The sequence below is a fragment of the Guillardia theta genome, assembly GCF_000315625.1.
Source record: "Guillardia theta CCMP2712 unplaced genomic scaffold GUITHscaffold_167, whole genome shotgun sequence".
Taxonomy (NCBI): domain Eukaryota; class Cryptophyceae; order Pyrenomonadales; family Geminigeraceae; genus Guillardia; species Guillardia theta.
In genome coordinates, this window is record NW_005434509.1 from 46,135 (window position 1) to 61,917 (window position 15,783).

General features: G+C 49.7%; 2 protein-coding genes across 2 annotated transcripts in view; both read left to right on the forward strand.

Moving 5' to 3' along the window:
* Positions 1-951: 951 nt before the first annotated feature.
* On the forward strand, positions 952-2,404 carry GUITHDRAFT_155935 (hypothetical protein). The gene is made up of 2 exons (XM_005820718.1): positions 952-1,416; positions 1,467-2,404. Exons 1-2 carry the CDS (start codon positions 1,163-1,165, stop codon positions 1,582-1,584), a joined length of 372 nt encoding a protein of 123 aa, XP_005820775.1. The 5' UTR covers positions 952-1,162; the 3' UTR covers positions 1,585-2,404.
* A 1,848-nt stretch (positions 2,405-4,252) lies between these two features.
* The window catches only part of GUITHDRAFT_120013 (hypothetical protein), a gene marked incomplete at both ends in the record, with an annotated part of 38,334 nt that continues 26,803 nt past the window's right edge, over positions 4,253-15,783 (forward strand). Inside the window, 8 exons of the mRNA XM_005820719.1 lie at positions 4,253-4,280; positions 4,330-4,430; positions 4,480-4,688; positions 4,741-5,208; positions 5,265-5,319; positions 5,375-5,424; positions 5,544-6,364; positions 6,411-15,767. Of these exons, the coding sequence (XP_005820776.1) occupies positions 4,253-4,280; positions 4,330-4,430; positions 4,480-4,688; positions 4,741-5,208; positions 5,265-5,319; positions 5,375-5,424; positions 5,544-6,364; positions 6,411-15,767 (11,089 nt within the window). The remainder of the gene's footprint in view (positions 4,281-4,329; positions 4,431-4,479; positions 4,689-4,740; positions 5,209-5,264; positions 5,320-5,374; positions 5,425-5,543; positions 6,365-6,410; positions 15,768-15,783) is intronic.

Here is a 15,783-nt window from a genome sequence, read left to right on the forward strand (position 1 = left end):
CGATTAGTGTTGCGGACACAATTATAAAATAGTGATATAATTTCAATGGTACAAAATATATTTAAAAGAATATATATTGGTATAATCTTTTACAACAATACAAAATAACTACGAAGGGACAAGGTAAAAATATAATTACCTCCCATGATATATATATATATATGTATATTATTTGCTCCAAGGGCTGCATCTCTGGGACCAGTGGTGGTAGCACCGTTCGAAATTAAGTCAATGGTAGGGGTAGTATGCTGGGGTACTTAGTAGCTGGAAACGTGGGGGTGGGGGAATAATAGGGGTAATGGGGGTTGTTGAAACCGGAAGATTGGGGGCTGTAGTTGAGGGGGTAGGGTGGTCTTGGGGAATGGAAATTTGGCCGATATGGCCGGGGTGTTTGGTGAGGTATCACAAGGGTAGGTACGATTATGGTGGGTGGGGTAGTCAAGGGTAGGGTAATAGACAGGAAATCAGGGGGTACGTAGAACACAAACAGGAGTAAAATACGGGGTAGGTATTTGAGTATGGTGGGGGGTGGGGACTGCGAATGATTGTTGTTCTTTGGCAGTTGATGCGCAGATCGACTGAAGTGGAGGATGGGAGGCGATGTTGGAAATGACGGGGTGCAGAGGATGCGATGGGGGAGATGAGGAGAATAGGAGCATGGAGAAAGAATAGAGCAGGAGTTCAAGAGGCAGGAGAGGGAGGGAGGGAGCGTAAGGGCGAGAGAGAGAGAGACGGGGGACACAGGAAAAGGATCCACGATTGCACAAGATTGATTTCTGACTGTGAAAAAAATGGTCTAAGAGTATTAGAAACCATTCTTATGTATGAAAAAACGCTTGTGTGATTGATGTGTCAAAAAAAAAATTCGTGTATATTGAACAACTTCTCTGTGTCTGACACGAAATTGCGACGTTGCTGTTTTCTTTTTAATTTTGACATTTATCGTGCAGGCGACCTGAGGGAATTGAGATTCTTTGGTTTACAATACCATAACAGCTGTTGAACCATTTCAAAGATCTGGTCAACAGTTTAGGAGCTTGGTTGGACCAAGCGGAGAATTCATGAGAATCGGATTGTCTTTCAACGGTGGGTTCTTCAGTTCTGCTGCTACTTAGACACATCCCGACAATAGACAAGGAAAGGCAATAATTGGAGGGGCTTCATGGTTCATTGGAGGCCCAAGTCAGCAAAAGTATATCCGATCCAACTGGACTGCAACATCTTGGAATTTTCCGTTGTTAAAAACAATAAGGGTGCCCACGAGTTCTCGTCAAAAGTTCCTCATCCAATCGGTCTTGATGGAGAAGGGGCTGGAACGGGAATTGGAGGAACAGGAGGAGTGCAGGGAGGAGGCAAGGCAGCTGTACCTTTTGCACGGTCGCATTCGTGTCAAATGCCCTTGCAGTCAAAAATCAAGTGAGTGACTCCACGAGCAGCTCACTCGTGCTGACCTGACTTGTTTGCAGGCAGAGTGAGGTCGCGACGACGACTCGACCTGCCTCGAGGCAGTTTCAGCACAAGAGAGGCTCTGTGAGAGGGGCTGTAGGCATCAGTGTCATGAAGCAGCTCTTCTTCGGCTCCTGATCCGCTGGTGTTAGGATCCGCAAAGGGACCGTGAGCCATTGCGAGGGTTGAGTTTTCTTTTGCTGTGTCCTGCCTTGATCAGCGGTGCTATGGCTTGGATTCACCCCATTTCTGGCTGCCCCTGGCATGGTCACACAATTGCTGGCTCCTGGGGGTGCGCCTCTCTTTTTCTCTAAGTCATTTACGACTGGCTCACCCTCCCCTACCGCATTTCTTGTTGTGATGGGGCAGGAACCCTCCCGAATCTCTTACTCCTTCTCTCCTTATCCTCCTTCCTCTTCCTCTCCTTATACTCCTTCTTACTCTCCCGGGCCTCCTCCATCGGCTGGTGTGCCATGCTGATTGATGGATGTTGATCGAAGTCTTGAAGGACGTTTGGGTCAACATTAGAGATGAAAGCACTTCGAGATGCCGGAAAAGAACATCTCGAGGCCACCTGTTTGGATGCAATCTTGTATTGGCTTGTTGGTTGTATCGTGCTGTGTTGTGTTGTGTTGGCTGTTGTGGTGGGAAGTCGAGGAAGTTCATCGATCCCTTTATTTCAAGCACTTGTGCAAGTCAATCTGAAGCCAGGTTTGACTAGGCAAGGGAGGAGAGAGATGGATTCGAATCCCAACAGGGGAAGATGAAGCAAAGATCGTCAGGTTTGAGATCGACGCCTTTGCATTCGACGTGTCAGCCTCATTCAGTCGTTTGAACATGCAACCTACATGACAAAAATGCGGGAGGGGGATGATGATATCTTTAGTTAGGCTTGACTATTTTGATGTCAGCGATGAAGTATCATGCTGAGCTTGATTTGATAATGAATCAGTTATACAAAGTTTGACCACACCGCGGATTTAAGTGACTTTCGAACTCGGAAAGCGCTATGCGCAGGTTTTGTGATCATTGAGTGGTAACAGGCTACCTGAACCCGGTCAGCGGACACCGGGCGGCCGCCGCAGGCTCGTACATCGACGGTGGCGGCAGTACGGTGCTCCGCCGCCGGTACAGAATCAAGTAACATTCAAGTAGTAAGCTGAGCATCATTGGCACTCCTCAGGGCCGGGCCGCGCAGGCCGGGCCCTGAGTCCGCATAGATCGGACGGCGTCGATGATGCGTTTGCCGCGATGCAATGAACTTGAGTCGGAGTCCGATCACCGCGCAGACTCAGAGACCGCATCCGACTCACCGGGCTGAAGTTCACCGCCGGCATCACTGATGAGAGTCATCGGGCGTCACTGATCTCAGGTGACTCCGAATCAAGTTCATCGCGGCAAACGCCGCATCATCGGCGCTGTCCGTCCGATCTATTAGGCTAGCCGCCGGGCCCGAGTCGCGGGCCTTCACAGGCCGGGCCCGGGCCGGGCCCGGCCGCCGCGTGAGCCTGCCAGTCACTGAGTCTGGCACTGCGGCATGCTGGCCGGGCAATTGAGCAGCGGCCCGGCCCGGCTCTCAGTCCTTCCAAGTGACTGAACTGCCATCCGAAGTAAAGGCTGCGGCGCTGCCCGGCCCCGGCCCGGTGGCCCCGGGCCGCCCCGCCCGGCCGCCCCGGGCCCCGGCCCCGGCGCCGCCCGGCCCGGACTCTGGCCCCTCGGTCCTTGACGGCGCCCGGGGCCCGGCCGCTGTACCCACGCACCCAGTGATGTTTAACTTAACTTTGACTAAAAGCTCTACTGTACCGTTAGGTTTTTGGAGTTCAAAAATGCCCTCATATTTGCCAAGTAGTGGATACGTAGTACCGGTGGGGTCTTGTGGGCCAGGGTAGGGTGGGTAGTGGTAGACCATCGGATACCACACGTGAGCCCATCAGACTATCAAGAACCGGGTTATTTATCATACGTGTTAGGATATCTGAGGGTGGGTGGTAGAATCCCTCAACCACCCTACCCTGCCCTTCATAAAGTAAATTAATTTTATAGAAAAGGGGGGTAGACGAAGTCACAGTCTTCAGGGCAGTCGTCCAACAGGGGTAGTGGTACCTCCCTCCCTTCAAGAATCAGTGATTCCACAACCAGGGTACTAGTAATGAGGAGGTAGGGTCATTGGGGAAGGGGGTAGTCACGTTCAAGGTCGCCCTCTACCCTTTAGACATTTGCGGTAGGCGGATGCCACCTGCATGTCGATGTGGAGCGATTGGGGTGGGTGGTATTTTGGAGATGCGAGGGTGGGGTTATCTGAGGGGGGTAGGGATAGAGGGCGGCTATTGGTGTCTTAAAGAGGCTACCATTTGACCACCCCACCTTGGGAAATTAACAAAAGCTTGGAGATAGGCAGGGGTCCTATGAAGATGGATGATTGCATGCTAACGGCTCTTTTCTAGGACCCTGCCGTAGAGATTCCTAGCATTGGACACCTCCTCTAAGACAAATTTCGTATGTAGCTATGGATTACTAGGACCCTCTAAGCACCCGAGGCTCGACTGATGTAATTGCGGAATATTCGAAAGAGGTGGGCTATGTGCACCCAAGCTACACGAAGTATTTTAGATAATAAATAAATGATATCTAATTTTCACTCAATAAATTTTTTAAATTGGCTTCAGCGGGGGTTAAGGTGAGTGCTTTGCATCTTATGTCAAGGACCTGATCGTGCATCGGGGATTGCCCGTGAGTGGAGGTTCAGCCGAGGCGAGGAGGCAGCATGCAGGCAGCAAGAGGAAGGCGCCGGCACAGGCCGCGCGCGATGCTCTTGTTCTTGGTGTTTGCCCTAGGTAAAGTGAGAAAAGCTTGGGTTGTCACTTACTGCTACTGCTCTCCTAGGTTTGGGGACAGCGTTGTCGTCTCAACCTGTCATACCTTTCAACTGTGACGACCCTCTAACGTGCTTCGATGGCTACCTGCATCCGCCATCCTACGTCACGGTCTGATCTCGCATTCCGATTGATCTTCTTTTCTTGATCATTTTTCCAGTGTATCGCATTGGGTCCACCAAACTCAACCACAATCCAACAATCTGATCCCACAGCAGCGTCATACACTCAGTCCAAGGGACAAATCAACACTCTATCAGGACCGATCCCATTTCAGTTGTCTGCAGACAACATCTTCATTTGGTATCGCAAGGCTCTCAAATACCTTGGAGTGTGTATGGACTATCTTCACAGCACCACTGTCCCCAGGTATCTGGCTGTGAAGGGCCTGTTCTGTCACCTTGGTTGACCCCTTCTGCAGCATTAACGATCGAGTAAGCACCCTGGATCTGTTGTGTGCTGCCTACGTCGATCCAGCTACTGGAAAGAACCTGTGCACTGCCCTTCAGCAGAAAGCTGTCTGTGGTGTGGATGACAGCAGAGGACTCCATTACGTTCTGGTTGAAGCGCTTTGGGCTTCAGACTCTTCCATCAAGACAAGTCTGAGCAAAATGCTCTGCGATGGTTCCTGCATCAGAGACATAATTGATGTCTACACACCCATCTTCCAGCAGTGGGGCTATTACGATGTATCAGTGGTTAACAAAATCGCTTCTTTGAACAGTTTGTGCAATGCAGATGTTCAGATCGATGGTTACTTCTACGCAATGAGCTATGGTATGACAAGCCAAGTTCAGTGCAGCACCAACAACGTCACTCTTGCCTTCACTACATCCGTCACTCTACCAAAAGATTCGGTGTTGACCATCGTGGGAATCAACTCACCAATGTAAGTCAACACTTCATGGTTGGTTCAAACTCTAATGCATTGCTTTTTTTTCGCAGCGTTGGTGGATTATCTAAAGTGACTGAGGCTTCTAATCTGTTATCAGCTCGGAATGTGATAGATGCAAAATGCCAGGATTGGTGCAGCAGTTTTGGTCTATGTCCAACAGACGGGAATGCTGCAGGCATTGGTTGCATCTCATGGAATTCGAATGCATCGGTAGGAATGCTCACAAATGAGCGATGTGCTAGATGGTGTGATGTACCTTCCGAGTTAACGCTGAATGTGAAATCAAACATTGCACAGGGAACAAATCTGGTGATAACGATTCCCGTCAGGAACTCTCCTTACAAAATGCGTTCTTCTGTAGCGAAAGCGTCACTTGTTGCCTCTGGTGTTTTTATTCCAATCGCAAATTTCTCTTTTCCGGACAACTTCATGAGCAAGTTCATGCCTGAATTTACAGAATTTGCTGTTGCTGAATCCCAGTGCAATGCTGCAGTTTATGACCCTGCAACCAAGACTTGGACTGGCAACTGCGTTGGAATGAAAAACATCGTTTCGATTTCCTTCAAGTCAAATATTGACCTTGAGCCAGGAACCACGCTTACCATTCAGGGATTAGTTCGTTCCTCGACAGTTGCTTTGAATCCACCTACTTTTGTGGGTGTCACGCCAGTTGCAGTAGCGCTTTCGATTGAAGATTGGATTGTATCGACGGGCACAGTCATTCTCAAGATTGCTGGGGGATCGTCAACGTCAATGAAGGCGAATGTCCTACAGACTGTACAGCTTGCGTTTGATATGCCAACCAAACCAAGCTCAGATTCCACCGTACTCACCTTGAGTGCATCCAACATCGCAGGAATTGAAGCCTGCTCTTCCCTATCTACGACAATCCCAGCTACAATTCTGCAGTCGCAGGTTTTGACAACAACGCCGAAGATAGTTCTTGCCGAGCTTACTCAGAGTGACTGCAACCCTGCTTCCTGTGCATCGTTCGTCTTTTCTTTTGCAGTTAACTCTGAGATCACATACTTGAACAACCAATCCATCTACTCCTTCTACCTGGATGGCTTTAATGGATTCACTGGACCCTGCACATCACCATCTTGTGGATCTGCCTTGAATGTGATTACCCTGCTTGATGGAGTGTCAGGTCAGCTTGCTCACTTGCAAACTAATGGTACTAATGTCTGGTGCAGGTTCTAATGACAAATACTTGTTCGAACGCGTGTCATCGTCTGCACGCGCAGAAGCTGATTTTGATGCAGCCAATGGAACACTGCAGATGCATTTGTCGCGAGATGCGGTTTTGAAGCCTTACACTGTTTACTCTGTCAAATTCAATCTCAAGTCTGAATATCGTAATGTCACCAGCAAGTTCTATGTAGAGGGCTTCTCCCAGTCGCACTCATACAGTCACTTGCCACAGGACTGTCTTTCAACCTCTCCTGATTGCACTGGAATGCAAATTGTTACCAAGATTTTGAGCACTGCCTCGAATCAGCGCATGGGAGTTTGCGGACCTGAACTCGTGGCTCGTACCATCAAACAATCTTACCCATGGCCAGGTTGTGGAGGGCCAACGTCGTACACGCAATATACACTCAGCGATAGTGAGTATGTCCCGTCTGCTTTCAGAGCACAAGAGAAAAATCTGAACAACACACACAACACTTTCACTCTCAGCTTCACTCCAAATGTGGATGTCCCATCTTCTGCAATGGTCACTTTGTACAACTTGCAAGGCATAGTACGTATCTCGAATGACGTGGTGGGACTCTACCGTCAGATCAATGAAAACACTACTCGTTTCGAACCCTTGAACTCTGTCATCAACAGTACTCAAAGGGATGTTGTATTTATGCTGATTAACAACGTCACTGCCAACACTGAGCACACTATAGTGTTTCAGGTCACGAATGATGTAATCCAGTCCACTCCAAGCCCAATTTCAATCAGCATAGCATGGAAAGTTGATGGTAAAAATATCATGATACCTAAAGTAGTTCTGAAGGATGCTGTTGTGTCTGCCAGCGACTTCGTTACTGTTGCAGACCTTGTGGCTTCCAGAGTCAATGCCCCGGCATGGATCATTCGCAAGATCAAGCAAAGCACGCCGTTCCCGAACACCAACAATACCATCTCAGTGGAGCTGGCTGCTAACGTGGAGTTTCGCCAGGGAGCCAAAATCACGCTTAGGGGCCTGGTAGGAAGTCAGACTGCATCTACAACTCAGCTGATGATAACGAGTACTGGCGTCGCTCTCAACCAATACGCTACCTGGGACAAGGATACAGGAAAAATTGTTGTAACTCTTGCGGGGCCATATGACCCTTATGCGTCAAACTCAAACAAAATCATGTTCTCCTTCACCATTTTGAACCCTTGCTCCTGTCATATGAGCCAGGACATCTACGTCGACGTAAACGACAATGCTTTCGCCGTCACTGCCTCGTACGCTTGCCAAGTTGTCAACTACACGGAATCAGTTGTCACAAACTGGACTGAGACATACTACCTTGATGGAACCTGCAAGAATACCCGTGAAATGTCGAATGTCACCAACTACACAATGACCAAGAATGGATCTTGCACTTGGACAGCCCAGGCTTCTGGAAATGACTGCTCGCTGCCCCCAGAAGCCATGATGGTTCTCGCAACTGTGTCCCCCAGCTGCAAGAAGTGTCCTCCTGCGGATTGCACCGACTGCGCCAAGTGCAATGTTTGCGGCGATTGCAAGACAGACTGTGTCAACAACGATTACTTCCCTCTTCAGGTTCACAAACCTGCTTTCTTGACCAAAGAGGTCTACCAGTCTTCCAGCGTTCCAGGAGCGGACAATGAAATCACCGTCATCTTCTCAACAAACCTTGACCTGCCGTCCACAGCTAAGGTGGAGGTCTCCGGGTTTGCAGGAGCCATTTGGAAGTCCTCAGCAACTCCAAGTGCCTTGACAACTGTGAGCGGAGTTGTTCCATCGGACAAGACTGACAAGACCAACTACACTTTGGGCTCTTTGAATTTGAGCACAGTGACCTGGGACGACAAGACACAGACCGCGACCCTCGCTCTCTCTGACGGCACGTCAGCATCAACTCTCTATGCGTTCAAGTTCACTGTGACGAACCCAAGTGTTGCGCAGCGAGCCCCTGAGTTGCAGATCTGGGCTACCAATGTGTGCAACTGCCAAGGAACCACAGGAATCGACAAATGCTGTGTGATGTATGATTCGAAAGATACTGCCATGCAACCTATGGCCGTTGATTATCCCAAGTTCGAGGGCATGTCGATGTCGCAATCGTCACCTCACATCTCTGCCCTCAACACCCTCACCCTCCAATTCAAAGTTAACATGGCCTTGTCCTATCCCAACAAGATCACCGTTGCTGGTCTTCTGGGCAGCACAACCCCCAAGAATTCTGCGATCAAGATCACTGTCATTACCGGGGGGGCTGTAATTGACGATTATGGATCTTGGGATCCTGAAACTGGGCATCTGATCCTTTCGTTGGGTGAAAACCAGAAGTTGGCCGCGAATTCTTCGTGCAAAGTTTCGTTTGAGTTGCAAAACCCTCCGTATGAGCAGAATTCTCCCACCATCGTTATCTCAAGCAAAGGATTCCTTCCACAGGTTGTTGACGCGGGCACAGTCCAGGACAGCAAGCCCCTGTTCGTTAAGAGACCGGAAATCAAGGCAACGGTTGTGCAGAGCACCACTGAACCTGGCGCTCTGAACACAATCACGGTCACTTTGAACTCTAACACTCCCATCCGTCCTTCGACCAGATGCAGTTTCCAGACTGGACTTGACTGTCAAAGACAATCTAGATTCATCATCAGGGGCTTGAACGGTGCAAAAGCGCAGGATGGCCCCCTTGCGATTTACTCGAACAGCAGCTCTACTATGTTGCTCAAGTCTTCCCCCCAGGGAGTTCCTGGCACTGGCATGTGGAACTCGACCAATTTCTCGCTCACCTTGTATGTGGTTGGCACTCTGAGTGCTGATGAGAATCATGTCTTCTCCTTCAAGGTGCACAACCCTAACCTCGGACAAACTTGCTCACCCACGGAAATCCTGGCTGAATACTTGGAGTTCGAGATCGAGGGCTGCACTTTGGACATCGATACGAACCAGAGGTACTATGTTGTTCCCTCATACGTCCCCTGCACTTCTGGAGTTGGCAATGCCTGCGCCATCACAGTTGTTCCGCCTAAATTCACCGTGAGCTCGATCGCCGACTGCTCTGATGTTGTGGGTGCAATCAACACTGTCACCATGTACATCGCAGCGAATGTGCCTTTCAAGAGTGGTGACATGCTCGAGATTGAGGGGCTGCAGAACTTCGTTATGAAGGACGTCGTCGCTTTGACAGGAAAGGATGCTGCTTTCTTTTCTGGGATCGCACGTTTTGATCTCTTCAACAAGATTCTCCACCTTGAGTTCGGTTCTGGAGCCGATGTATCTGCTGGTCAAATTTTGACTGTCGAAATGCAGCTGCAGAACTCCAAGATCCCTCGCTTTGGAAGTGAGCTCTACATCTGGCTGCGAGGCAATAACTTCGTAATTCCCCGAACAAAGATGTCTGGCCAGGTTCTGGCTTCCAGATTCAACGCTTCGTTCGAAACTGCCATGGTTTCAGAGTCTATGTCTGTGCAAGGATCTTGGAACATCATCTCCGTCTTGTTGAAGACAAACACGTACCTCCGCCCTGGAACTCAGATTGTCATCTCTGGATTCGCCAGCACACATTTCTCGAAGTTCATGATTCCTTCATCTTCTGTACGAGGAGACGAAGGTTTTTATGGTGCTGGCTCAATCAACCTTGGTACCAACGGCCAGTTCCTCGCTAATGCCAGCTGGGATGCTTCTACCGGTACCATCACTGGTCACATTCACTCTACATGGCATGCACACTCATCACGACTCATCGCGTTCCCAGTGCTGAACAATCGTGCTCCTAACAGTGCCCAACTGAATGTCCTTGTTTCAGCACGGTGCCCTGCGATGCCCATCGCAGGTTCCACGATGTCCGCTTGTCCTCCAGGGAGCATTGTCATCCCCCCGACCCCTGTGAGTGGAGGTGATACGATCTTGCACTCTGATATCAAGGCAGACTTCCCTGTCAGGATGATTGGTCAGAGCAACCCTTATCCCGGCGAAGTCAACGTCATCACACTTACTCTCTCTAGCAACTTCGAGTTCCGTGCCAACTCCGGTCAGAACCTCATGTTGACTTTGTATGGACTTGTTGGGCTGCCAAACGTCACCAGCTCTATCTGCCTGAAAGCGAAAGCTTCCAACACTTACTACGACCAGGCCATGAGCTCTGGTGACTTGCCATTTGCGGGAGCTTGCATGAACTGCGCCTGCAACACTAGCGATTGCAACGCCTTTTTCAAGGTAGCAACCTTGAGTGATCCATACGTCAGCATGTACATCAGTGGCGACATGCAGGCAGGACGCAAATATGTCTTCTCATTTGAGATCAAGAACCCGTCCCAGCAGCAATCATCTCCATTAAACATCAACCTCAGGCTGAATTGGAATGACGTGACTGCTTTCAATGTCCCTATGCAGAAAGATATGTACGGCATTCCTACAGGTGTAGTGGATGCGGCAGTTGGAGACTCTGCTCCTCTCTTCATCAGGTCGAGCATCTTTTCTAGCATGTACATCTACCAATCGAACTCGAACCCTTGCGCGAAGAACAAGATCTGCGCCAGGATCAAACCGTCTGTCCCCCTGTCAGCTGAGGCCGGCCACGTCATCATCATGTCAAATTTCGTCAATGCTGTTGTGACCGGAACAGATGTTGCCATCGAGGTCCCCTCGACCTCTTACTCAACGCAACTCTTCCAGACTGCGTCAGGAGCTATCAACTACGGAACTTGGAGTGATAGCAGCAAGTCTCTCACTTTGAATCTCTATTGCAGGCTAGAGCCCGGACAAAATTATGACTTCTGCTTCACCGTGCAGAATCCGGATCTGTATCAACCTGCTGCGATTGTGAACATCAAAGCAAAGCAAGATGGTACCAATGTTGCCATGCCCAACAAGACAGCTGTCAACTTTGATGTGAAAACGGCACCCATGTTCGTTACCAAGGGGGAATTCTCAACCTTCACCGTCTCCCAGTCTTCGAGAAAACCTTGTGATACCAATGATATCACGATCTCGTTCACCATCAACATCGACATCGTGTGTGATCCTGAAATCACCATCTCTGGTCTTGATGGTACCAGCCTAGCCTCGAATCTGACGCTGGATGACACCTTGAGTGCTGTTACGATGCTAAACGAGGGAAGCTTCAAGTTCTATTGGCCGGGTAACGTCACCCAAGGAAGTCACACGGTCAAGTTCACGATCAAGAACGACAATGTGGCAAGGACTCACTCGGTGCAGATGAACATCGCTAGATTTCAGATGATTTCTCGAACATCCGATTTCACCGTTGATGCTCCTGCCATTAGTGGCTATTCACTCACCCAGCAGACGCAGTGGCCTGGGGTTCAGACGGCAGTTAACGTCAAGTTCCAGATTAATGCCGGAAGTTACTCGAAGGCAAACGATGCAGCCATTACTTTGAGAGGATTGCCTGCATCTTGGTTCGGTGCTTTCACCATTGGCGCAAGGAACAAGGGAATCGAGTGTGTCATCCCTCCTTTCCCGAATGTCAGCACGACTGCTTCTGTGAACAACACAAACAGCTCCAACAGCACGGGAAGCTCCAACAGCACGAATAGCTCGCTAAGCTCGAGCACGGCAGCCAACACAAGCAACATCTCTGATACCTACATTCTCTTTACGAATCAGATGGCTTCTGCTCGATTCTCAAACGTCAATGCAAACAATGCAGATCATTTGGTTTGCGTCAGGTACTCGCATGACGACAACACTTGGCAGTACTACGGTAAGAGTGCATGGCATGCTTTCAGTACTACAAGTACAGATGTACAATTCCTTGCCTTCATGGTGAATCCGGGGGGCAATGCATCAGCTTTATCGAGCAGTGAAAGCATTATGGGCATTGATGCAGGAATTGAGAGCACTTCTTCCGATGTGAGGATTGGACCCCTTGTGCAAGGATCTGCCTTGAGCAGGTGTGCCAACCCACTTCAACTACAGGTGGAGGGCGATTTCTTGAAGCCTTCCGTCTTCCGCTTGAAGGCATCGTCATCCACTTTTGACGCGTCAGCAACGACTAATTCCATCGTCCTTCGTCCCGGACAGACAGCATTGCAGATGATGACGGACATCACTGTTGACTTTTACGTCACGAACCCGACGACGGGATCTTCCACAGTCAGGGCAGTCGGAACCAGCACCTGCGCCAACTTGCCCTCGGTTGATGTTGGAATGTTGCAGGTAGTCTCTGCAGCTGTGTTGTCTGCCAAGGCTGTCCAAAGCTCGCCCTTCCCTTGCAGCGTCAACACGATTTCAGTATTGTTTTCCACCAACTTTCATGTGAACGGTGCAAGCACAGGCAACTACGTTACATTGTCAAGTTCGATTTTCAGTGCCTTGTCAACGCAACAGCAAACCTACAAACTGATTGAATCGGAGGATGAAAGCAATCTGTTGCATTATGTTGTTGGGCCCTCGGTCACTTTTACACCAAGCAACAATCAGTTCCAGCTGAAGGTGGCCTCAGGATACAACCTGATTGCAGGTAAAGAATATCAGTTCGCCTTCAATGTGAGGAATCCCAACTCGACCGTTACCGGAGGTTTCTCGAACTTTGAGATGATGAGTCCACCGCAGTTGGAAGTTTACAACAGTGCTGCCCTCAGAGCTTCTCAGTCGAACCTGGAAAGCAAGGGAAACCTGGGATTGTGTGGAAGTACCACTGCTAATGACAGTATTCCCCTCTACATCTACAGACCTGTCATCTCATCTGCTTCTATCGCTCAGGACAACAACGAGCATTGCACTCGCACCACTATGAATGTTTCCTTCCGTGTTAATGTGCCCATCTGCTCAACTGGCTGCCAGACTGCCTTGACTATTTCTGGATTCACGGGAGGATACGTCGATGGGGTCACCACTGACACAGTTGTTGACTTGGCTTCTACCAACAGCGATGACAAGAATCTGTTTGCTGCTAGAGTGAAGGGCGACAAGGGCAAGGGTCTGTGGATGCCCAGCACTCAGACGCTGAAGCTTTATCTGACATGCTGCCTTGAGTGCAACAAGGACATCGCGTTCTCCTTCGACCTGTGGAACCCGTCACAGTGCGCTCAAGCGGCGCAGACCATCAGCATCGGAACTGTCGACACTGGATACAACAATGTTCAGACAGCCTCCAAGCAGATGACATCAACGAACATCCTCAAGGTGGATCAGCCGGTGTTCTTGCACGCTTCTGTGCAATCTTCGAGCTCTACTCCATGCGAACTGAGCAACTACACTGTGAAATTCTCTAGCAACGTCAAGATTCCCGTGAACACCTACATCACACTCACAGGATTTGCTGATGGCAGACTGAGATTCTTGGATGTGAATGCTACTGGCAACGAGTCATCTACCTGCACCAGCCGAGTTCCCCTCACCGTGGTTGTGATCAACAATGCCACAGACGCGAAACAGACTACCTCGCTTGAGGGTCACTGGAATGCTTCTACCGGACTCATCACCTTCAGATTGCCTCAGCAGCTCACCACGGACAATCGCCTTGAAGTAGAATTTCAACTCTACAACCCTGCGTCATCGTCCAACGGTTTCACCTCTACTGTGAAGGCAATGATTTGCAACACTTGCCAGTTCACAGAGGCTACATTGGGGACGGTGCTGCAGGTCAGCAGCATCTCCTTCACTACCAGGGAGATCTGGCAGAGCTCACCTTGGCCTTGCTGTGACAACAACCAGATCACTGTCTCGTTGGTGTCCAATGTCGCTTTGCTGGCCTCATGCTCCCCCAAACTCACCATCTCTGGTCTCAACAGCGCCATCGTGAATGCCACATCGATCAACGTCACAGACCTTGTTTATGGCTCCATGTATGAAGCATCTTGGAATGACGGAACTATGGTTGTTATGTTGAAGGACTACATGGGCTCGTCCAGTTCTGATGCAAAGGCTTCTTCCTTTAACTTCCGCTTCACTGTGAAGAACCCCAGCATCGCTCCAGCTCTCCCAACCATCACCTTCAATGGCGAGATTCGTAACCAAGTGTGCATGTTGTCGAAGCTCAAGAACGAAACATCAAGCTTCGATGGCACTTTCCAGGCGCCGATGTCATGTGGCTCAAGGTGTTCATGGAGTCAGGACACATGCAGTGACGCATGCTACACTACAAATTGCAGCAGTGTTACCGTTGTCAAGTCAACCGTCACGTCGGTACAGAAGAACTATTCGCAGTGCGTGTACAACGAGACGACCAAGTTGAACAATTCCAAAGTGTTCTACTACACAGAGAACATCACTTCGTACTACAATGAGACCACTCAGAAGTGTGACAACCGATCCGATGTGACGGACAAGTCTCTGACCGACCTCAGGGTTATGAGCATCCGATCTATGCAAATCAAGCATCAACAGATCTATCAGGACAACAACATCCCTTGCAGCCCCTTTGACGTCACGATCAAGTTCATGACCACCGCTCCCTTGTTCTCTTCATGCCAACCTGAGATTGTGTTTACTGGACTCGTGGGTTCAGTTCCAAATGTATCTGTCTTCACCTCCGTCACTTCCGGCTTCACGTTTGGGTCGTTCAATCACCAGACTGGAGATCTTAAGGTCTCAGTTAGCAGCACTCTGAAGCCGGGTTGTAACCACACGATCAAGTTGGGGCTTCTGCACTGTGCAGCATCCTCAGATGGAATTGCACAATCAGACATCAGGATCTCACACCCGAATGTCAAGGATGGATTGCAAGTCTCGACTCCAATCAGCCTAACAAGCTTGACGAGTGTGAGCAAACCGATGGCTGTCAGGACTCTTTCTCTCTTTGGTTATGCAGGACAGAGCAGCAGAACTCCATGCGGAAGCAACACAATTTATGTCGATGTAAGCAGCGACATCCGAGTGTTCAACTCTTGTATCCCTTACTTGCACTTGAGCGGTTTTGCTGGTCTTCCTACCCAGACTGGCAGCGTGTCGCTTTCTGCGTCATCCACCCACACCCTCGTGTCCAACGCAGCCACTGGAACCTGGACTAACGGCAACGTGCTAGTGATTGACCTCCGCCCGTTGATGAATGAGACATATGGTGGATATGCATACGGCCATAACTTCAGCATGTCCTTCACGATCACGAACCCATCTTGCGGACAGCCTGGCAACGAGCTTTCAGTAAAGATCAAGAGCAACCAGAGCGAAGTGATCCCTTGCCTGTACCTTGAGAGTGCGCTATATGACTTGATGAATGTGCCATGGGGACACGATTGGCGATCGCAGTTGACGGGTAAAGTGAACATGTCCGCGGACTCACCTTTGGCTATCGACTCTGTAGGGTACAAGATGAACACGACGATCTACCAGAGCTCTCCTTATCCCTGCGATCAGAACAAGATCACTGTGAAGCTTGAGCCCAACATCACTCTCTCTCAAGCCTGTGAACCTTTGGTGAC